At 45.2% G+C, this 23,852-nt stretch overlaps 1 protein-coding gene across 3 annotated transcripts in view; it reads left to right on the forward strand.

Annotated features, from left to right (window-relative positions):
• The window catches only part of LOC147620629 (uncharacterized), a 74,621-nt gene extending 51,103 nt beyond the window's left edge, over positions 1 to 23,518 (forward strand). Inside the window, exons 4-6 of one of the 3 annotated variants that reach the window (XM_086824882.1) lie at positions 9,336 to 11,141; positions 11,475 to 11,558; positions 22,841 to 23,518. In XM_086824882.1, the coding sequence (XP_086681008.1) occupies positions 9,336 to 11,141; positions 11,475 to 11,545 (1,877 nt within the window). In that variant the 3' untranslated portion in view covers positions 11,546 to 11,558; positions 22,841 to 23,518. Of the gene's footprint in view, positions 1 to 9,335; positions 11,142 to 11,474; positions 11,559 to 21,825; positions 22,669 to 22,840 lie in introns of those variants that run through there. The other 2 variants (XM_086824881.1, XM_086824883.1) reach the window with 2 other exon arrangements.
• The last annotated feature ends 334 nt before the right edge of the window (positions 23,519 to 23,852 follow it).

Raw genomic sequence — 23,852 nt, forward strand, 5'->3', positions numbered from 1 at the left:
CTCCTCTACATCAAAGTCTACTTGGAAGAATCCTCTCCCAAGTAGCCTCACATCTTTAAAGTAGAGTGCGGAGTTGGAAGACAATGCCGCTAGTACCCAGTCTCACATGCCTGGATACGGGAGGGGTGAGAGCCAAAGATTTTTCCAATGAGTGTCGTCTTGGAGTCTTTCTCAATTTCGGCGAAGAGGAACTCAAGCTTGTCTTGTGAAAAATGGATGGTTCGCCTGGGTGGAGGGGGTTGATTAGCCATGATGTTAATCGGAACGAAAGGCTGACTTGAAACCTGTTAAAGAATATTCCGTACTTGAGTGAGGTGGAGGAAGGGCAGCGAAGAGAAGGGAGGCGGAGGGGAGGGAAAGAAGGGAAGGAGATGGCAGTGACAGTAGCAATGGTGGCCAGTTGGGCAGGAGCAATCATGCAATGGCGGGCAAGAGCGACGGCTGTGAAGGAAGGGCTGGAGGGTGGGCAGGGCGAGGTGAATGGCAGGCAGGAGGAGTGCACAGCAATGAAGGGGATGGCGGGCACGAGGAGAAGTGTGTAGAGAGGAGGGGAGCGAGGTGAATGGCAGGGGATGGCGGGCAGGAGGACAAGTGTGTAGAGAGGAGGGGAGCGAGGTGAATGGCAGGCAAGGAGAAGTGAGCAGCAAGCTGGATGATGGGCAGTCAGAGAAGGGAGGGGGGGTAGTGAATGGCGGGCAGGAACGAGAAGGCGCACAGGTGCACAGGCATGGAGAGGGGTGCGCGACAGTACGGGGAGCTCCAGTTGTGAAAAAAATAATTGAAAGCACATTGTGCTGCTGTTTTATTTTAATCTTAGTATATTCATGTGCAACACCCTCAGAAGTTGGATCCATCTGCAAATGTCAGCTGAGAATTGAACAAATGAGAAACTTGCAGCAGGGAAAAATGGAAGTCTAAAAAGGAGACCTTTGAAAGAGCATTATAGACCTTCTCGCTTGCAAGCTGCCTTCAAACGATTTCAGCTAAAGAGAAGCCCAAAGTACATTGAACTTGGGCCAGAATTTATAAAATCAGATGCACAAAAGACAGTGATCTTTTCACTGGACATATACACACTGCATGTGCACCAACTTCCATGCCTTTGTGAATCCAATAATCTGTCGATAAGAACATACATCTGACGAGAAGAGAAATTAGATACCTGGCACCCCCACCTTAAAGGTCAACTTAAGTGCACCTGAACATCAGAATCACCGGAATCAAACAAAGGTCCACCTCTTACAGGTCAATTCAAGTGCACCCAAGCCTCAGACTCCTGAGATAACATGGAATCCACAAACTTTTTTATCCATTTACTCTCACTTGCCATCAGGGTCCTGTGTCCAAACCAAGTGCATGACTCACACAAATACAGAAAGTAGCACCCTCCAAGGTTTCCCTCCCTTTTTTTCTCATGCTCTTTTAATCTCTGAATATGAAGTAGGTCGTATGACCTTAGAGCATGGTACCGTATAAAACGGGTACATTCAACTGGTTTTTGGAGCATAAGTCTTGGTTCATCACATCGACAATCTTTTTTACAAGGAGAATTCGATTTTCATGAGTTCAAATCTATTTGTACAGTTATTGAACCCATTAGTTCCCCACACTCAATCACCACTCTTTATAAGTTCAAATCTATCTGTCCAGTTATTGACCCCGTCAGTTCCCCACACTCAATCAATTCTTGAAGGCTCAATAAACTTTTCAGCTCTTCCCCTAGGCTGATCAATTTTGGCCTCCCTACAGCCACTACTTTCCTACTTCAAGTTGGGCGCTTATACTCAGAGATGGGACCCATATAAATACAACTTTTGTTCTTGAGTTTAATTTTTTATTCGATTGCTAAGAGTTTTCTTTAGCTTCTGACCATAGGGCCAGACACATCGCTGTGCACAAGCTATAATTTCTGGGCAGCCCTTGCTGATCCATCTTTTGGAAATACATTTCTATGCTTTTACCCAATATGCACCCTTCACATATAGGCTTTGGTGGTAGCTCTACACGAGGCATGTCCTGCACCATTTGATGCCTTTGTAGTAGCATTAAACTACCATAATTCACATGCCCAACCTGGCATGCCACAGTTCTCTCTCTTGCATGGCAGGTGTTAAGAGTGGTAACCACATGAGCATCATGCTCTCTCTTGTCAAACCTATCAAGCTGGTATAATCCATGGTACAATGTGCCGGATGTGACTAATGGATAGCCACTTTCGTGGTCCTTGACTGTGCACCCGTTGTCTTCAAAGTTCACTGCATATCCTCTTTTAGCAAACGAGGAAACTGACATTAAATTCTTCTTAATTCCAAGCACATACAATACATCTGGAAGACATAAGTATGTGCCATTTGCTGTTGTGAGGATCACCTCACCAATTCCCTTAGCGGGGTAAGAAGAATCGTTTGCACATGTTATCTTTTTGCCCTCAAGGGCAGCCATAAGCTTCTTAAACAAATTCCTTTGAGAGGTTTTGTGTTTAGAAGCACCACTGTCAAAGTACCATGTGTCAGGTCTTTCATTGACACTCAGAGACATATGCTCTAATGATGCATCATAACTGCAAGTAAGAAAAGTCCACTCATCCTGCACAAGATTTACGGACGCATCATTTTTCACTGTAGGTAATGAAGAAGAGTCTACAATCATGCCGCTTTCCTTTTTCTTCTCCTTTGCAAGCCGCTTTCTACACTCATTTACATAGTGACCCGCGTTTTCGCAATAGTGACACTTGCTCTTTTTCTTGGGCTTACCTACATCATTCTTAGCCTTTTGTGAAGGCTGTCCCAAAGTAGCCTTTGGCTGAAAATTGCTTTTGGCTTTTCCTTTGCCCTTGCCTTGGGCAACAAAAGCCCCATCACTACCACGCATGACGGAAGATTTGTTCTTTCGGTAAACCTTTGGCCAGAAGAAGGTTTCGGACCCATAGTTGCCAGTTGTTTCATGAAACGTTTCAGAAATGTTTCTTTCAAATCCTAGACGTTTCAAAAACGTTTCATGGGGGGGGGGATACAGGCCCCAAAATTTATATATAAGTTTATAGTATGTAAAAATATGTTGCCTTCCTTGCAAAACAATATTAAACATGCATCATTTACCCATTAAAACATGTTTACAAGTTAAAACTAAAGAATCTAGGTGACCCAGTTACAGTGGGCACCCAACCGACCAATTGGCATAAATAAAATGGCAACATCACCATCACCAATAATGATAACTACTCAAAACTCAAGAAATAATATATAAAGCAGGCTAGCAGCCTACAGACAAGAGTGACATAGTCCATTGAGCACTCAAAGTGATCACAAAAAGTATGAATCCTGAGCTGATACAAAAATAGAAAACTGAAGTCTGAAATACACAAAGTAAAGCATGCTGATAGATGCAATCATGCATGACAAACTAGAGGAGCCTAATAGTCCCAAAGACTAGAGTCCTCAATTTGGAGTTTGGGCACTCAATCCTCAACATCTTGGATGTCCTCATCAGTAGCCTCCTCGGTAGACTGAGCGTCACTCTTAGGGCAGAAAAGGACGACATTCCCTCAGCTGCCACACTTGTCTTAGCTGCTACAATGGTACTAGCACCTCTTGATAATGCTGATGTTGATGCTCGTGTGGCATGAGCAGGTGCCATCAACTCCTCATACAACATGGCATATATGTCCCGCTCCTCCGGAGGAATCTCTATGACATCTTTCATCTTCTGAATGTTGATTTTATTGACATTGACTTGGCGAGGTTCTATCGGATTGCCCGACTGCTCAATTAGGTGGAGATTGCAATGGCAATTCACCAACCGTTCCAACTGAGCAGTAGACAACCTGTTCCTCTTCTTTGTATGGAAGAGGGCCCATGTGCTCCAGTTCCCATCACGAGGACCCGAACTACAATCCTCCCAGCTCATCCACTCTCGGTAGATCACTGTGTGCATGAGTCCCTGTCGGACTCTCACTACCCCCTAAATCACAATGAACATATATGCAAACGTGGTTTGTGAGGGCTTCAGAAGCTCAAGGTCACTATTGGCACGATACATTGCCAAGACCTTGGGCCTCTTGGTAACAAACTTCACCAAGCTATGCACGATATCAAAGATGTCAGCAATCCACCTAATCTTTGCAAGATCTTCAATGAGCAAGTCTAGGCTATGGGATGCACATGGAGTCCATTTCCCATGGTAGATTAGAGAGATTTGAGCTCCCCTTAGAGGATTTTAGTGGTTGCACCTTACAGAGGGTGAGTGTGATTACATTTCAGGAACGGGAGTGGCATATAGACCCACCACCGGCCAAGGTGGCTAGGGAGAGATTCTGGCAGCTATGGATATGGGAGTGCCGACCTCTCATGCGCCTACAGTGGGACCCAGGCGAGTGGACTTGGCATGACTCCGCTGATCGGGAGGAGACTCTAGATGCCCCCTTGTTTGCATATACAACGTGGCTAGGCCATAGGATCCAGATGCCAGAGATTGATGGCAGCCCTGCAACAGCAGCACATTGGCAATCACAGGGCCTCTCACAATGCTTCCTCTCAAATTTTTGGAAGATGCTTTGGGACAATTTTTGGCCTAAAAAGATCACTCTCTTTCTTTGGCTGATGGTACACAGGAGCTTAGCGGTCGGCACTTGGTTGGCAGTTGGAGGTCGGCCAGCAGCTTGCCCGAGGTGCAGCCACCCTCAGGAGTCTCAGCGACCTTGTCTTTGGAATTTCCGAAAGGCTCAGTAGGTTTGGCGGAGGATTCTCCGCATCTTTACTATGGACAGGGCCTCGACCCGGATCATTACACGAGACACTGTCGCTTGGGCCATAGAGTATGAGGTGGTTAGGGCTTACGAGGAGGATTGTGGAGGGCTAGCCCTCAAGGTCTCTCACCACCGCATTTCGGCGGTACCAATCACAACCCCCCCACCTATATACTCCTGGCAACCAGGCTCATGCCAGAGATGGGGATTTTGCAGTTGCCAGTAGCATTGCAACCTTGCACATATGGTGAGCTCGATGCAGCGAAGCCATTGAGGGTACCTACACTCCGCCAGTAGAGTCCATCAGGAGCATTTGGCTTGATATCATACATATCCTCCGCGGTCAGTGGGCGAAGTTGCAGGGTGCATTTGACTGCATGCGGAAGCGGTGGGTTGAGGCTTTGGCGGCCTGGCCCTTTTCTCACTTATAGAGGTGGTGATCCCACTTGGCATTACAAACCACCTGTGTGGTTGTTCCCCCTCCTCCCCCTATATGAGATAGCCTTCTCTTGATAGAGCGGCCAGTCGGAGGAGAAGCGTCTCTTTCCCCTCCTTTCATTACTTGATCCCCGCCTTGCACATGAGGCGGGTTTGTATCTAGCCCTTCGTGGTTGCTTTTAGCCCTTCCTGGTTGTTTTGTTCAGTAACTAATAGAAGGATCTTTTTCCTAGAAAAAAAAGCTCTCATAGGAGGGTCCCTCCCACTCACATCCAATGCGGCTGATTACCCTCATGGCCTTTTTCCATCGTGGGTGCGCATTGGGGCAAAGGGAGTGGAACTACCAACACCCCCAAATCTTGCTTGGCTCTGTGCATCTTCTTCTGAACCCAACCGTGTTCTCTTTGACGCATCACCTTTATCCTCACTAGCCTTAATATCCTCAGGCAGGCAGAGGTCCACAACCGTCCTACTAGTTGCTGCCTTTTCCCATTATTGAAGCTCGGCTTTGATGTTTGCAGGCACCTGTTTGCATGCACCAATGCCTTCCCCGGTTAAACTTGTGAAATGGGCCTTAACACGGATTATAGACCCTCCTAAGCAAACTCCACAAAAATTACATTTCCACTTTTGGGTGCCTGAACCACCATATCTTGATACAAGAGTTACATGGGCCCACATGACATTCGTAGTGAGAGGCATCTTGACAAAGGCAGGGCAAGATTGGCACCCTAGCATGAAAACCCCCAAATTTCTTTTTTTTTTTTTTGGCAAAATCGAAGAAAAACGGCACAAATCAGCACAACCAACCTGAGAGATGGCGGACATGGAACCTGAGAAGAAGGGGTTGATATTTCCAACGCAGGAGCTTCTTCAAATGTTTTCACAGGCGCATGTAGGCGTTACATATCCCAGGTGGAGACGAATGAAACGCGTTTCATTTGTATGAAAGGTTTCGTTTTATTCATACTAAATGAAATGCGTTTCATTGCAACTATATTTGGACCATGAAACTCCAATTTGTCCTCTTGGGACAAAACCCCAAATATATCAGTTGTGTTACCAACCATAATGCTGAAATCTCTTTGCTAAGAGAGATGCAAACACGTGCAACCAAGTGTGCTGTAAAAAACACCTGCAGGCAAAATCCCAATTCACCAGACTGTTGTGCCAGACAATCACAAGTTCGTGAGCAAACTTTTTGTTCCAAATACAAGGGTGCAATAAGTGTTTGGAGTATCCTGATGACACGTGCAATTCAAATCCTTGCATATTCACTGCACAAACATCCAAACAAGGCATGTAGAATGAAAAGCCCCAAACTTTTGTGTGCCAACGAGCTGTATGATGTGCCAATTGTATACAAATGCAAAAGGCCCCAAATTTTAATGCACCACTCGGCTCAATTTTGGACCAATTGCACATAAATCACAAAATTCCCAAATTTTGTGTACCCTAAGCACAAATTTCAAAAAAGCCCCAATTTAATTGTGCAATTAAGCACAGATTTCAGAAGAGTCCCAAAAAGTTCACAAATTTTGCACTGTAGTGTTTCATGCGCTTGGAATTTTGCACTGAAGCATGAATTCACAAAACCCCAAAATTTGTCCTCTGTACTGGATCACCTGCAGATCTGCAGGAAGGCGACGATCAAGTCGGCCAGATAAACGAGCAGGTCGGGTGGGAACAATCGACTGCTCTGCTGGTTGGAATAGCAAATTGTAGACCGGTGAACAGACAAAAGGTGGCGGGAAGAGACAGCACAAGCATTGCAGGATTTTCTGTGTCGGACGGGCACGGAACGGCAACGACGATGGCAAGGGGTGACTGACGACGAAGTTGTCGGATGGAAGGCCCCCAAAAATCTCTAATTTCAGGCCTGTGCCACGTCAGGCACAAACTGGGCGGAGCTCTGTCCACTGTGCTTGGACCTCGGCCTGCGGATTGGGCGGTGGTGGGCTTTCGCGCAGAAGAGCCACCTGGCTAGCTGGCAGAGATGAGCCGCTTTCCCGCAGAAGAGCCGCTTGGCCAGCTGGCAGAGATGGGCAGAGGTGGATCACTGCGCACTAGTGCCACCCGTGTTTGGCGGGGAGAGGGCGGCGAGGCGAGCTGGCCGGGCCACGTAGGCGAGTGGAACCGACGGAAGAGTGATGTGCTGGGCCGTACATGACAACAGGTGACTGTTGGCGAAGATGATACGACAACAGCTTAGGGTTCAGGGCAGGGCTCTGATACCACTGTTGGCCTAGGAGGGGAGCTGCAGCTACACACAGAAATACACAGCATGTAGATCACACAGAAAATGGTGAGAGATGGAGATGCAAATGTGTGGATTGCATTGGAATGTGTGTGGAGTTGAGAAGTCAACCTAGATATAATATCAAAGAACAACAAATAAGAAAAAGATGTCCTTTCACACCATATGTGCCCTGTTCACATGTGGCACTACAACCATGTAATATATGCCAATATTGATGCACATCTTGTTTGAGGGTCATGACATGCCTTTTGCTGGGCATGCGGGTGTGTGGGGTTTGGTAAGAAGAAATTTCTTGTAGCCAAAGTTGAAGGTTGATGTCGAACAATAGGTTTGAAATTGCTAGCAATGCGAAAGTAGTGGTTAGCCCACTGGTAGGAAGTGTCAGTGACAGCCGTGATGGCTGGGGTGCGTCGTATGGGATGCGCATGCTTTGTGGGTATGTGCTTGCTAGGGTTGTGCCGGTGTCTAGCTCAGTGGGTAGCTTACTACTGTGTGTGGTTTGGAGCCTAAGGTTGGTGGCGAGTACTAGCCAAATCCTTATATTTTGCCTTTGTTGTTTTGTAATCATATGAAGGTATGCAGTGTTGCCGAGAAATGGACGAGCTTCATGGATGGTAAACAGTGAGAGTCAGTCATGGGCAAGCACACAAGTAAGTGGAATCTTATTGTGATGTGTTTCAACCCAACCCACTAAGCTTGATGTTGGGGTTGCCATCTTCTCCTTCCCATTGAGTGTGCTCTATGATAGGGAGTGGGGCACTTCTTTGTTGGTGGCTAACCATCTACACAGGATGAGTTCATTGGCTTATCTCAGCCTGTAGCACATCCATATTGATCTGACTCAAGGGATGATTATGAACTTTTGGAGCCCTGGTTATATGATGGGTGTCCTATCATATACTTGCACTAGGACCGCGGTGAGTGGGAGTGGAGGGATGCTTTTAACCCCACGAAAAGCATGCCCTTCTTCAGTTACATTGTGCGGAACGCCAAACACTTGGTTTTGGGACAAATCCATAGAGTCATTACTTCTAGACCTCATTGGGATGCTTATGATCACCCTTGACATCAAGGGAGCTTTTTGGCGGAGGTTGTGGCACTGGTATAGGGAAACAAAGATTTCCTCTTTTATTTGGCTTTCTCTACATGGTGGACTTGCCACCAACCAATGGAGATCAGTCATTGGCGCTAGCCCAACCTGCCCGAGATGTGCAGGAGCTTGAGAGATAGTTTACCATTGCTAATGGGAGTCCAGGGAGGCACAGAGGATCTGGACTGCAATAAAACACGTTTTTGGAAGGATGAGAGATGCCTACAGTTGTTTGGGTGCTATTGTTTTGTTGACACAGTCGGGCCCGCAAATTAGGTTTGAAGGGAATGACAGAGATATGATCATGCGGGTTACACAGGGAGTGGGTTTGGCGGTGTCATCTTCAGGACATGCCAAGAGTCAAGCTACGTACCTCCAACACAGAGGTTGGACACTGCATGGGAGATTATTGCTAGCATCATAGTGTGGACATCTGACATGCTAGATGCACAGAGGCCATGGAGGGCACTTTGGTTTATGATTTGCAGGATCTGGTGTGATATTATCCACACGTTCATGGCCACTTGGGCCAGGATTCAGGGAGCTTCGAGGGTTGCAGAGAGAAAACGTGGCCAATTTATGAGAGAATGGGATCATGGCATTTTTTCACTCTATGTCATATGGGGCCTTGCTGGCAGCACAAGGCACCAGATTGGTTGATATTTCCCCCCTGCTTGGTCTGAAATCTCCCTTTTTGTAAAAAATTTTCATACGTAATAGAAGTCTCTTTTCTGGAAAAAAAAAACTAATCGAAGGGGACACAAAACAGACTGACAACTTGCCTATTATTAATGCAATGACAGGAAATAAAGAGACTTCTGGTGACACTTGGGCACATAAATATCTTCTCAACAAATCAAGTGAGTATCCTATTCAACTCAATGATCACAGTATTCTACTTGTTGCTAGTCTGTCTGCAGATGTAGTCCTTGAGACACAGGAGAGTCAAATGGATGCACAAATGGGTTTTGCTCTGATGGGAGTGGAAGAACAAATGAACACAAAACAGCATTTAAAGGATTTTGAACAAACTCAGATAGAGGATGCCAAAAAGGTGAGCTCTAAACAGTTGAACACCTCTCCAGAAAATACAGAAATATTGGCAGAGAAAAAGGGGGCTTCCAATGTGAGGGCCCTTGGGATAGCAGAACATCCATCTAAGAGTTTTTGCTCAGAAGAGTTTAATGCAGTTGTTAAAAGTGGAAACTTGTGTGAAAATTTTGGTCATGATCATGGGGAGCAGCCATTGGGTGCCATTTTTCCAAATGGTAACAACATTTCTGTGCCCAAGAAACACAAGAAACCCAAAAAAAGGAAGGGATTGAAGACACATAAGGCTCCAGCGCCAGAGGAGGGCTTGTTTGCAAACCAGGAGCAAGATATTCAAGGTGATGCTGGCTCACCGAAAACCTTCCACGAAAGTATCAACTTGAGGGAAATTTCAATTAAAGCAACAAAAGATAAGTGTGAAACGTCTTGTCAGGGTAAAATGCAAGATAATTTTGATGGGCCGGGGAGCCCAATGCAGATTAATACTGAAAGCCATGATGGTCTAAGCGTGGGATCTGAAGATCTTGGATCTTCCAGAAGTGAGAGACCAAAACGGAATCTATCAAGAGGCACGACAAGATCTATTGAGGCAGGCGATTGTAACAACACAGCTCACTTTTCAGGTGAAAACAGGGCCACAGTGAAAACTCCATCAAACAAATCTAGTGCTGAAATTGAGGGTGGAGAGGAACATATGGAAAGCAGCTTAATAGGAGGGCATAAAACAGCTGGGAGTCTACTTGAATATACTGACAACAACTTTGGGCAGCAAAACTGTATGGATTTGGAAGAGAACGTAGAAAAAGAGTCTGTTAGAGCTCATAGGAAGAAAAAAAAGAGGAGAATAGAACAGAATAAATCTGTCTTGGATCAGCATGTTAATGCAGCGATGAACACCACCGGTTCCGATCGTGAAGGTGGCCAGGTGGATAAATGTGTGGACCAAAATGACGGGAAAGAATCTAGATTATTTTTGGTCAAGGAGAATGAGCAGTTGCCAAATGTAGTAAAATTAGCAGATGTTGATAAGGATGAGTTGAATCCAGGTGATGCTGACCTGAATGATCCTGTGGGTGGTGGGCAAGTCAAGACAAAGAAGTTGAAGCGAAAAAACAAAATCAGTGCAAAGGCAAATACAGTTCCCAGTTTTTGTTTCACACAGCACCAAGAGCAGAACATAGGCAGTGTGGTTCATGCAAATGTGGATGATACAGATTCTCCTTTACAAGAGGAATTGCTTACAACAGAACGAGGTTTTGATGTATTTGAGTTTGACAGTGGCGAGTCAGGAAAAGAGCAACAGGAAAGCTCATCCTACGTTGAGACAAAAAGCGACAAAGAGGCACAGAACTTGGATAAGCTTTGTTCAAATGCATTGAGAACTGTTGAAGATGACATACTTAACACCTTGAAGACGAGACATAGGAAAATGGGTAGAAAAGCCATCAATCCAAAGAGATGGGTGGCTCTTCTTTCAGACAGGCTCACACGGAGGCAAAGTTCTAAGTGCAACTCGAAGAAGAACGTTTCAAACACAACAAACAAACCTACGAAAGCAGGTACAAGATTCTGATAAACTACTGGCTTGGGTTGTGCTTTGAGTTCCATCTTTTGAAATTTGCAAAATTGAAAATATTAATTGCTTGCAGTGTGTGCATGTGAACATTAATATACTCAGGTTTAGTAAAAACATGGAATGAATTGTCTTCTTGCATATTTTGTTCAGAAACAGCAGGAAAGGAAGATATGTAGGAAGGATCTGCATATTTTGTTCAGAAACAGCAGGAAAGGAAGATATGTAGGAAGGATCTGCATTGTAGCTTTTTATGTCGATAATTCCCATAAGTAATTTGAAGGTCCTTGTTTAATGACACTAACACCTTCCTCAACAGGTGAGAATAATCTTGGTACTGAATTGCATGCAGCCTTTTGTCTATACAAAGTCATCTACATGCTTCAGTAACGTTTCATCATATGTAAGAACTGACTTTTACCTGTAAGAAGCGTGGAGGTGCATTCTCATTCTTGTGCCATGTGTGCATCGACCTGCAGAATCAAAGGAAAGAAAACTATTTTACGTCTTTAAGAGGCCCAAAGGGTCTATGAGACTGAAGGCATTACAATAGGTGTTACGTGCGGAAGCTTCAAGGAACCTTTTACTCGTTAATTTTACAGAAGCAGTATTCAAATATATAGAGGAGAGAGCGAGAGAATACAGTATTTTGTCCCAAATAACCCTCTGAAGGGTCCCCACCCAAAGGTGTATTTGCTTTGTACTTCTGTAGATGAATGAAGGACTGACCAGGGCTGATATGGCCCTGAATATGTTGACCTTTGCCTTGCAGACAGACCTGAGGAGAGGGCTGTAGATGGCCCCTTTGATCTGGCCCTGGACAGCTCCTAATGCTTGCATTTTGCTTCACTCCGCTGGGAGTTCTTGTGTTTTTGCTCAACGCTCCTGGTTGCCTGGTTCTTGACCTATTTGCACTTGCATTTTTTTGTTTATGGGCCACTTCTTGCATGCAAACAAGCCTTGGGTGTCTCAAGGTTGAGATCTCCCTTCTGCGGGAACTGATCACCCTTCATATAGGGGCTGGAGGCTGCCTTTTACTGGCTGACTATGTAGGGCTGGCCAACCCCCTCCTTGGGCTGGTCCAGGGCTGGAAAATCCTTGGGTAGAGTGCACACATAGGTGCCCTACACTTGCTGTTCTTTTTTTTTTGGCCATGGGCCCGAGACAAGTCCATGTCCCCTTTTTAGGTTGCCCAAAGGGCTGTCCACAGCCCTTAGAGTTGACTTTATCTCTCCCGTTTTCCATGGTGTGACTAGTACCAATTTAAAGGATTTATACGCACCTACACCAAGACATTTGACTATGACAGGTACCCGCCCATCCGATCAAATGGTCTACCAAGTGTACGCAATGCCTTGATATGGTTACCTCATACAAGAGGGTTACAATCTTGTGCAGGACGGGCACAACACTGTCGTGTGCTGTATGTGCATGACCGTTACCACCCCATGGCGGTACATTGGCGATTCCTCTCTCCTCCTTGGACAAGGGCTCATAATGAGAATGCTTGGTGTTCTGTCTCAGGGACTTGCACTTGTTTGGTGTAGCATGTCCATGTGGCATCCAAGCGCGGGATGCATGGGACATCCCCTCTTGTTTAATTTGATGACATGTTTGGGACAGTTGTTTTGACGAAACCTTCAACAATGCTGAGTCTCTTGTGTACAGAATGGTATCGTCTTAGTATGGTACTCATCCGGATCGTTTGGGAGGTACCATGGTCTTGTTCTTTGGTTATCCATTGAACTGTAATGTGTGTCCAATCAGGTGGACAATGGAAATGTCTGGCGTCATTGGATGTCCTAATATCCCCATGTTGCTTTTGTCTGTTGGTCTTCTTTGTCTTTTGTCGAGCTCTTCATTGCTTATTTAGTACAACCTGTAAATGGTCCTGAGAACACTCATTCACATGATTAGTCCCGATTACATCACATCGAAAGTAAAAACCAGCATGTCTGATCTAAGAGACTGCACACTAGAGATAACGGACTCTTGAGAGCTAATGGGGTCACAGTGGATGACTTGGTTTTTGAAAACTTGTGTGCGATAATCAAATAATAGTCATCCCAATAAATCATTGGTTGGAATTGTTGAAACCACTTGACACCCAAAATTACATGTGCAAATAAAGGCGTGACTAAGAAATCGTGTGTAAAATGTCTCTCGCAGAATACCAATCATACACTCTGTGCAATTCATTCTGTGGCTAAATTCAGCGGCTATTTTGTCTATCGGTGTCAAATCAAAGAGAATTTGCTGAGCAATCACTTGAAAATGATGTCTTCGGTGCTTCCGTAGTCAAACAAAATTATGGCTGGGTGGCCTTCTAAAGTAGCACGAAAGTTTAGTAACTTGTCTCCTGTCCTTACAGGAGTCCTCTCCTGTGGGTTGTCAAGCACCTGAGAGGTTCCCTCTTGCTGAGCTTCTCGCTCTTGGGAGCTCCCATCTTGCTTATCTTATAGCACTTGGCAAATCAAGGTTTTGACAACACAAGGAGCCAGATCTCTCATTTCTTTTGGTTATTCTTACATGGTCGTCTCCCCACCAATCAGTGGAGATCAGTTTTCGGTGTAGCACCTTCCTGTCCTAGATGTGCGGCAGATTTTGAGTCCGTACAACATTGTCTATGGGGGTGCAACATTGCACAGCAGATTTGGGGTCTTGTAGCCCAACTTATGGGCAAATTGAGTGGCCGAGCCATGCATGTGACTTGGGGGGCAGTTGCTTGGCTCTCCCAGTCCGGTCCGCAACTTTTTTATGAGAGCAATGGTACAGATTCTGTTTTTTTTTATTCGTAGAGGTATTGCCCAGCATGGTTTATTGCAGCATGTTCCTCACTCTGAGTATACACTCCCTAGAGAGAGGATTGGCATCAGTTGGGAGATTATTGCGTATTAGAGCATGGCAGATCTGGAGAGCTAGATGCACAGAGGCTATTGAGGGTGTCCAGAGTTTTGGGTCTCAGTGCATTAGTACTATATGGGGTGATATCATCCACACTCTTATGGCTACTTGGGCTCGCATTCAGGGGCCCTCTTGTTCTGCGCAGGCGAAGCGTGTGATATTTATGCGGGAATGGGACCATGGCATCTTCTTTTCCTCTAGTACCACAGGTCTTACATGGCATCATGATGCTCCTCAGTGGTTGAAATCACCTTACATATTGGGGTGATTCTATTCTCTTCCGGCTTATAGGTGTGATTGTTGTATGTTTTTCTCATACTTAATAGAAGTCTCTTTCTGGAAAAAAAAAAAAGGTTTTGACAACTGGGTTTGGCGATGGAGACTTTAATGGAGTGCCCTAAAAAAGAAGCGCCTAGTTGAGGGAGCAGGTTTCTTGGGGAAACCTTATAGGGTGCCTTATAGTGGCACCAAAAATGACCTTTACACTTACATTGATACTGGGCCTTTTGAGTTGGGTCTAAACATCTCCTCCTCCCCCCCCTTTCGCCCGGCATGCCCTCGTGGACTTTTTGGTCAACAGTTGGCTAGGTGTGGTATCGATAGGTTTGGAGTTCGAGGTCTCGAAAGCCGGCCTGTGAGGTTGCCCTCAAGGTTTGGCCCTTTGCACCCGGGTGCATTGTGTGCCTTGTGTAATAACACCGGCTAGGTGTGGACATTCCTGGGCACCGTCTCGTGAACAACAAGCTTGTCAACACTTAAATATGAACCAACAACAGTGCAACAAAAAACGGAAAGTAAACAACTCTGCACAAGATAACAGTGCAAAGATAGAAACTCCACAGTACACCACCACTGGTCCGCGAACAGGCCCCCCCGCCCCCCGCAATACCTATTGTATATTATTGGAGTATTTAAACTATGTACAAAGTTCCAAGGGCTGTCCAGCCAGATATTCCATGCAATGCAAATAATGAATACATGCACGAACAGGTGCTCTCGTACTAGAGCCTGGCTCACGCCCTCAGAGAGGCTGTGGTGTTGGTCCTAGAAGCACAACACACACAAGTACTCTGACAAGTATGCGAACAGGTACTTGTAGAAGAACATGTACTCAAGTAGGTATCAGGTGCTGCAGGTAGGAGCAGCTATCATAGTGGATACAGAAAGCTCAGCCGGTACAACATGTATGCAGCAAGTTCAGCAAGTACATATGTGTATGGCTGCAAGTACACAGGCGGCTGCAGGTACACTGTCGGCAAGAGAGCTGTACGTCAGTTACAGATTCTGGCAGCAAGTACAACCGGACGCTACTGGCTGGGTACAACAGGTATGGGTTCAGTGGGTACGGCCAGTTACAGTAGGTACAGCAGGTACAGCCGGGTTCAGTGCAGCAGGTACAGGTATGGCTGTAGGGTACATCAGGGTACAGGCCGTCAGCTCTTACAGGTGCCCATAGTTGCCAGGCGTTTCATGAAACACGTTTCATAAACGTTTCTATCAAATCCGAAACGTTTCATACAAAGGGGAAAGGAAGGGGGGGGGGTATAGGCCCCAAAATTTATATATAAGTTTATAATAGGTTAAAAAAATATGTTGCCTTCCCTGCAAAACAATATTAAAAATGCATCGTTTACCCATTAAAACATGTTTACAAGTTAAAACTAAAGAATCTGGGTGACCCAGTTACAGTGGGCACCCAACCAACCAATTGGCATAAATAAACTGGCAACATCAAGAATCAAGATCCGGATTCCATCATCAATAATGGAAACTACTCAAAACTCAAGAAATAATATATTAGCAGGCTGCAGGCAAGAGTGACATAATCCACTGAGCACTCAAAGTGATCACAAAAAGTATGAATCCTGAGTTGATACAAAAAAAGAAAACTGAAGTCTAAAATACACAAAGTAAAGCATGTTGATAGATGTAATCATGCATGACAAACTAGAGGAGCTTGATAGCCCCAAAGACTAGAGTCCTCAATCTGGAGTCTGGGCACTCAATCCTCAACATCCTCGATGTCCTCATCAGTAGCCTCCTAGGTAGACTCGGCGTCTCTCAGAAGAGGACGATGCTTCCTCAGTTGCCGCATTCGTCTCAATTGTTGCACTGGTACTAGCACATCATGATAATGCTAGTGTTGATGCTCGTGTGGCATGAGCAGGTGCCATCAACTCCTCATACATGGCATATATGTTGCGCCCCTCCCGAGGAATCTTTGGGACATCTTTCATCTTCTCAATGTCGATTTGGCAAGGCTCTATCGGACTGCCCGATTGCTCAATATGGCGGAGATTGTAAACCGGCCTTGGTCTTCGGACAAAACAAAAGGGCGGTGCAAAAACAAACTTGCACACAACACTTCAACACCTTTAAGGACCAAGAAAAAGAAAACAAACAGGGGGACCTGCAAAGACCTTGCATCATGGCTTCTTGTCTACTCAGCATCCACAAACAAATCCAACTATTGTTCACATCAAAAGACTCCCACACATTGAGTCCTGCATACAAAAGCTTTCTCCCATGATCAGGGCTGTCACAACCATCCATAGCCTCTCACTCTATGAACAGCATCACACCCTGACACATCAAGTGCTCCTGCATCACAACAAAGACTCCAAATTGTTTCCCAAAAGAGAACTCGCATCATAGCACATCATACTATACAGTCAACACACTTGTACCAACCCTCTTTGCCTTCCAAGGGTACTATCCATCTCAGTCATGGATTTCCGAACCCCTATCCAATCAGCAGCAAGGCTGTACCAAACATGTGTCCATTCCTGTATCCACTGCCTGCATGTGACCTATCTCATGGAGAAACCATAAACACATGTTTCCTCGAGAAACCTACGACCTGTTTCCGCATGAAACCCTTAGGCCTGTTTCCCCTTGAAACATTTGTCATGTTTCCACACAGAACCATATGCAACACCATTCAAAGACAGTGCCAACAACGGCATACATCCATCCAGTGACCTGTTTCCTCATGAAACATCTAGAAACATAGATATGCCCACAGCTACAAGTCCCTCTGTTCCTTTCAAGCAGGAAGAAAACAATATGCTCCATGAACATGCATCCATGTGAGCTTGCATCACTTCCATGCCAAGAAACACATCCAAATGACCCTGTACTTGCAACGGAAACCCAAGCACATAGCTGAATTTGCAGCCAACCAAAAACAGCCCATAAACTGTCTCAAAACAGTCCTCTGGTGCTCCTGTAGTTCTGCCTGCCCCTCTTCCAAACAAGAGAGAGAGAAAATCATGTTCATTTCTGTGCACTGCCTGTAGTCTGGCCACCCCCCTTCCAAAAGACAGAGAAAACACAGTTCAGCCTTGACAGTCCTCAAAAAGAGAGAAAAATGCCTGTTCTTGGCTGCAGCTGCCCGCCAAGAGGGATAGAGAGAGAGACCTGCAGTCCTGCGCAGCCTTCCACAAGAGAGAGAAGGTGCAGTCCTGCGCCTCCCCTCCTACAACCGTCTGCAGCTCGCCAATAGCCAAGAGAGGAGGGAGAAACGTGTGCAGGAATGTGCACTTGCAGTCTAGCCCTCCATGTGCCAAGCAAGAGAGAGAGAGTGGGTGAGCCTGCTGAGCTGTGCGTTGTCCTGCGGTCTGCCCGCCTATGCTCCTTGGTGACCAGCCGTCAAAGAGAAAGCACCCAAGTCCAACACTGTGCTGCCTTCCACGCGTGGGAAAGAGAGAGCAGTCCCCCACCTTTGTTTCATCACACATGCACTGGAGGGCCATTACTTTTGTCATATGGGGTGCCTTTCCTCATAGGATGCCTTACTGTGCCATTGAGTGCAATCGAGGATGCTTGCCATTTTTCAAGAGGGGGGTATGTCACGACCCTGTGTTTTTCTCTTGACAGTATGCAGGTGTGCACGGGGACATTGTGGACAGTGTGAATGGCACCACTTTGGGGCCAAGCGATTAAAGTCCTTTCTCATAACCCATGGGGACAACGGGTTTGAAGGGGACAAAGGTTTAAAACCTTTAAAAATTAAAGAACTCCCCTTTTTGAAAGAAATTGTGGCCCATAATCTATATTTTAGGGCCTATGCCCTTTTTGGAGTGGGTTGCATCTACACACGTGTGTGTGTGTGTGTGTGTGCTTTTTGGCGATCGCGCGGGGGGGGGGGGGGGGGGGGGGGGGGGAGGGTTTTCAAAATGGGTTTGCCACGCATCAAAGTGACAAACAACCCTTGCTTGTTCCTTCAAAACTTGCAGCAAAAGTCTAAAACCAAGTGGAAACACGTAACCTGTGTTAGCCAAAAACAAAACCATGCATCATTCTACATATGACACACATATGCATGACACATATATGCATTCGCAAACAATATGCTCCTCAAGATGCACTACCTACTCTAAAGTAACAGTCTAAGGGCTGCTCGCAAGCCTTACACCCATGGACATCCTGCAGGACCCACGACTGGTGATACATCATGAGCATATGAAAGCACTCAATGCATCCAAACAATACATCCACTATGTACTTTCCACATATGTCCCTCCTGATGCTTTACCCACTCTAGTGGTGCACTATCCCGCAAGCCCCACAACTAGTGGTACACCATGAACATAGTAAAGTACTTGATGTATCATACCAACATACATGCCTCACATGACACAATCCGGAGTATTCCCAATGTATTCTCAAGGGTACTAGGATCCAATGGCACCATAATACAATAATAACTCAGAAAGTGTATGCATACATGCACAAATAGAGTTCGATCCATATATCCATGAACCAAACCAACTCTAGGACTGCTTGCAAGACTTATGCCGTCCATAGAGTCTCGAAGGGTTAGCTCAGGTTGTCGCAGACTTTGAGCTCAACCAAACCATTCCATTCCAAAGGAGACAAGCTCCACAAATAGCATCATTTCAATATCAAATTGACCAATCCTGTGGTCAAAAACAGCCAGAACCATATGACAAAGATCAATGTCCAATCTTCCTCAATCATACCTTAGTTCCAAAGGCAAAAACTATCTCTGTTAACCTTTGATGTAGACGGAGGTATCCTTAGTTGTAGTTACAGTTCATGCTGTGGCCGACTGTGAACCATACCCAACTTTACCATCTCATGTGACTAGTACACAATATCATGGAAGTCCCATAAGTAGATGTACTGTCAGCTATCAGTACCTTCGGGTGAATACAAAGATGTCACCAAGCGACTCCTAGATGACAACTGAGCCTGTCTGTAACAAGGGAGCGGAGGTGCTATCCCCCTCTTGAGCATCAAGCAATGCTCCAGACCCCAGCTCTGCTGAACTTGAATGAGCCATAGCAAGAGTCGGCTCTAACTCGAAGGCATCAAGATAAAGCTGCAATACCTGAGGTGAAATCTGCTAAGTCACCCTCCTCCATCCAGTCCGCATCCATCGGTGAATAGTTCTTGAACTTCACAAGATAGCGACGGGAAACTTTACCTCATACCTTTCTTTCCTTGTGTACTAGTATCTGCTCGGGAATAAGAACCTCATGAAGTACCTCCGCTTCCGGTTGAGCCTCATCTGATACATGCTCAGGCACCCAAAACCTGCTTACACTCCACCCAAGTGGTAAGCACAAGTCCCCGATGAAGCATAGTAGATCACCACTGCTAAACATAAAAGAAACTGTCTTCCGAACCCATGAAGCCTTCATGAAGATACCACCGGTGACAAAGTGTCGAAAGCCATAGCCTTCAACCCATGTTTTGCACCATAACACTTCAACTGCTACTTGTTCTTGACCAATTACTTCTTGTGCTTGGTGTCTTTTCTCCTAAGCTTCATCTTTAGCTTTTTCTCTTCACCTCATACAGGCAAAGACACACATTCCTCTACCGCCTCGTGCTTTTCCTTTTTATCTTCCGCATGTCGAAGCTTTTGATGTGACTCTCATGAGACAACCACGAGGTCGGCTAGCTACAATAGGCGACCAGCAAAAGCATGTGAAATGCTAATGTCAACCTGCTCAAAGGCGGCAGCCAGATGAGAGTTTTCAACACTACTATCCACCTGTGCTCTCATGCGCCCCCTTCAAGAAAAGCTCTTCTTGCTTATTAATAGAGTTGACCAGCTCTATCTTTACGTGTGCTTTTCACTTTTTGCCATAAGTGGCTTGGCTGCCAAAATATAAGTTTTCGTGCTTTTCTCAAGCTTGCTTCCCAAGCTGGAGCTAGGCTCCTCCTTCTGTCCACTTGTACATGCCCAATAAAAATAATATGTCCAGTCAGCTTTTATAATGTGTGAACACACTGACTTGTAAACCTTATAAGTCGCTTTAATGATTAAATTCCCATGTTGCTCATGCTATGTAGCCATCTTTTAGGCCAATCTTTGTCAGTGAATGCTTCAGCTTTCTTCTGTGGAAAATCCTTGTTCTCACCTTGGTTCTGTTCTGTGTGTGGGCTTGCCCCAAAACACTCATCAAGACTGGTGAAGGGACCAAATGGTGACATCCCCTCTGTCTTATAAGACAGTTGTCCCCGCAACTATATAAACCTGATACTATTGGAATACTCTTCAATTATAGTAGATACTATGCCAATCTGTAGTATTTCATAATCCGGGCATTAAAGCCATAAGTCCAGATCCACGATCCAAAATCAGATACAGGCACAAGAGCCGACTGTAGCAAGAAACAAACTTTCGTTGTATCTCGAGTCAACAACTGTGGTAATAACCAGACACAGGCACAAGAGCCAACTATGTCCCAAATATCCATAAATCCATACGTAGCTTTGGGTACCTGCAAAAGAAAATAAGCAAAATACATGGCCACAAAATATCTTGCCATGCCATTGGATTGCATAAGAGCACCACTCCTATGATCCATGCGCATGCCCAATCCTAACATGCTTCACATGTCCATGTCTTCACTAGGGCAACAACCCTTCCATGAAGTCAAATATGCTCGCCCGAGTTTCCCCTTCCATGATATCTGCAAATGTTGGGGCATATGGCGATTCTCCATCCTGCAACAAATCTTGTGCAAAGGCATACATCTTTGTTGAGAAATAACATACTGCAACGTGTAATATCTGAAAGCGTGGCGCATCCACATAAAATGGGCCTCTTCATCCCGCCCAATTACTGAGTACTGTGTAAGTTTGGCCTAAACAAGCATGCCAGTCGTGCTGAGCCATGTACCTCCCTAGAGGTACGAGTCTAGTTCCTATACCTTGATTCCTCAGGTAGTCCCCTCTCGAGGCTCTGATGAGTCTCCGTGTCTCCGTGTAGAAGACGATGTCTCTCCCAATGTAGGTCTCAGCAGAGCCACCTAAGTCAAACCATAAGGTCCCATTACAGTTCCATGTGGCCATGTGAAGCACATCTGTGGTCTCATAGACCCGGCTCCATCATATGAGAGAGAAAGAATGAAAGAAAGATATATTTAACGTCTACTAAAGTCCCAATGGGCATAATCTCATCATGGAACGGGAAATAAAATACAAATAGAACAAAACTCTTTCACTGGAGTGATACAAAACTGTCCATGGAAATCTCATCATGGAATACCAGGAACATGAAACATGAGAGGAGCATCAGCCCCCATTAGATGGTATACCACTCTGCAAAATCTCTGATCTGGCCAAGCAAAGTAACATCAGCATCACATAGCTTCCTGATCTCTTTTTTTTGGTCTTCTTTTTAGGCCGATTTCTTTGTATTCCTCTCTTCATGTATCTTGTTTCCTGTCAAGTTTGCTCTTAGACATCTCAAGTAAATTCTGGTCCATTTTTATCTATGCTGCAAGGTAGCAGGTCGAAGAAGATGTCAAAGCAAGAAGATAAGTCGATGTTATTGATGAGTGGCTGAATATCAAAACTTGACATCTTTTAATTCAGAGAGTCAGAAGAGGTTTTAGACAGTAGATACCTGCAGCTTCTGTTAGAAATGAGGAGTGAGTGTTTCAGCAAAATGGATGCAGACTGTCTCTTGAAGCAACTTCTGATAATTCAATGTAGTGAGTTGGTGTTAAAACACTTGAGAGGTACATCAATGCTTTTATGGCAGTCCTGAGTCAAGCTCTGTGGAAGTGTTCTTTCAGCACCATTTTGCACTGGTTTGGGATCTGAAATCCATGGACTGGTTAAGGTGCTGTTGTGGAGCCATTAGACCAAGTTCGCTAGATCAATGGTGGTTTGGCTTGAACAGCCACTTAGTGTTGACCTTTGAGGCACACCTCATACCAATCTGCTTTTTAAGTGCATGCACTCATCAATATTGGGCGTTTTTTTTCCCTCTATTTATATCCTGAATGGTATGGGTGTGGAATACCAGCATGCATGGGTGGGCATGGAGACATGCAGGAGCATCTGAACAGGCATGGATATATCAAATGTGAGCATCTGAACAGGCATGGATATGTCAAATGTGCCATGCATGCTTCATGGCAAGGTTTCGAAAAATAATAATATAACCCTTGTATTGATATGTAAATTAAGGACAGCACGGCTTTTCTAACGGGTTATATGCAATGCCACTTTTGTGGAATCCACTCCCCCAAATTCAGACTTGTAGGGCAAGCCAAGAGTTTGTAGAACTATTGTTGGGGGAAGTTCAAAAGACATGGCAAGATTCAAGAGTTGTGGAGCTCTGTTTAGTCTTTACATGCATAGTTTGACCTGCATATCTGGTGTAGCTTTTTCTCCACTAGTGTGAGGTCAAGAAAATTTTGCAAATTGTTGCTTAGGCAGTCATGGTTGTCAAAATGGGATAGAAGACAAATTGTCGTTTTTGCTCAAGCAACTTGTTTTTATTGTTTGTAGGTCCTTGTTTGGCTGAAATGCCTCGTGGCAGTGATTCCTATCCTGAAGCTTGTGATGTTGAAGAGGAAGCAAAAGAGGGAAGCAATCAAATCATTGATGATGAGGGGAAGATAGCTTGTCCAGCAGGCTGCGGCCGTCTTTACACAAAAAAGACATCAGCGTATTATAGACACAGGCAGAAGTGCCCAGGCAATTACCTTTAGCATTGCATTTTAAGCTTCCTTCCCAATCTTCTCTTCGATAGCCATCGCGCTCTATAGCCATCCTCTCCATATGCGTGCATGCAAATAAGAAGGCAATTCAGGGGTGCAGAACCTCAGAATGGAAAGAAATGAACCTTTCTATTCAGCAGCTTCCATCATGTCCTTTGTTTGTTTTTTTGACCTTTCATTGTCCATCAAATGTATTTTGAACGAGCATATTGTTGGCTGCTGTCCAACATTTATGCCAATTTATAGGAAGGAAAATGGCATGCTGATGTTGTCCAAAGAGCCTGGCTCCTATGGCTTGTAGGCAGCTTACCATGGTGCACTACTGAAGGCTTCAACTCTACACACCACTGCACCTTGGAAGAGAGTTTGCATTGTGAGTTTGTCAAAGGTTAATCTCTCTTTGACTTTTCTGAGTTCTAGTTATAGTTATCTATGCAAAAGCCAAGGAATGGAAAATTCTTACTGACTTTTTACCGTTTTTTTTGGGAGGGGAGGAGGGGGGGGGGAGGGGGGGAAGGGGGGGGGGGGGGGGGAAGGGGGGGGGGGGAGTTGTTTGGGTTACATTAATAGGTCCTTTTTAATTCAACCATCAATTTCATCTTTGAAACACTTTTTAACTTCTCATCTGTCAGGACAGGCAAGACTGCCTGTCCATGCTTACTACGCTCCTCAACAAAACAGCAAAATCAAGGTGCTATTTGCAAAGATAAATCCATGTCCTTGAATTGAAATGTTGGAAGTTTCTTGCTCTGCATGGAGCTCAATCTCCTTCCGTATGTTAAGTACACACATTTTAACAT

Source organism: Cibotium barometz, chromosome 31, assembly GCF_041138505.1.
Source record: "Cibotium barometz isolate CiBa-2024 chromosome 31, ASM4113850v1, whole genome shotgun sequence".
Lineage (NCBI taxonomy): Eukaryota > Viridiplantae > Streptophyta > Polypodiopsida > Cyatheales > Cibotiaceae > Cibotium > Cibotium barometz.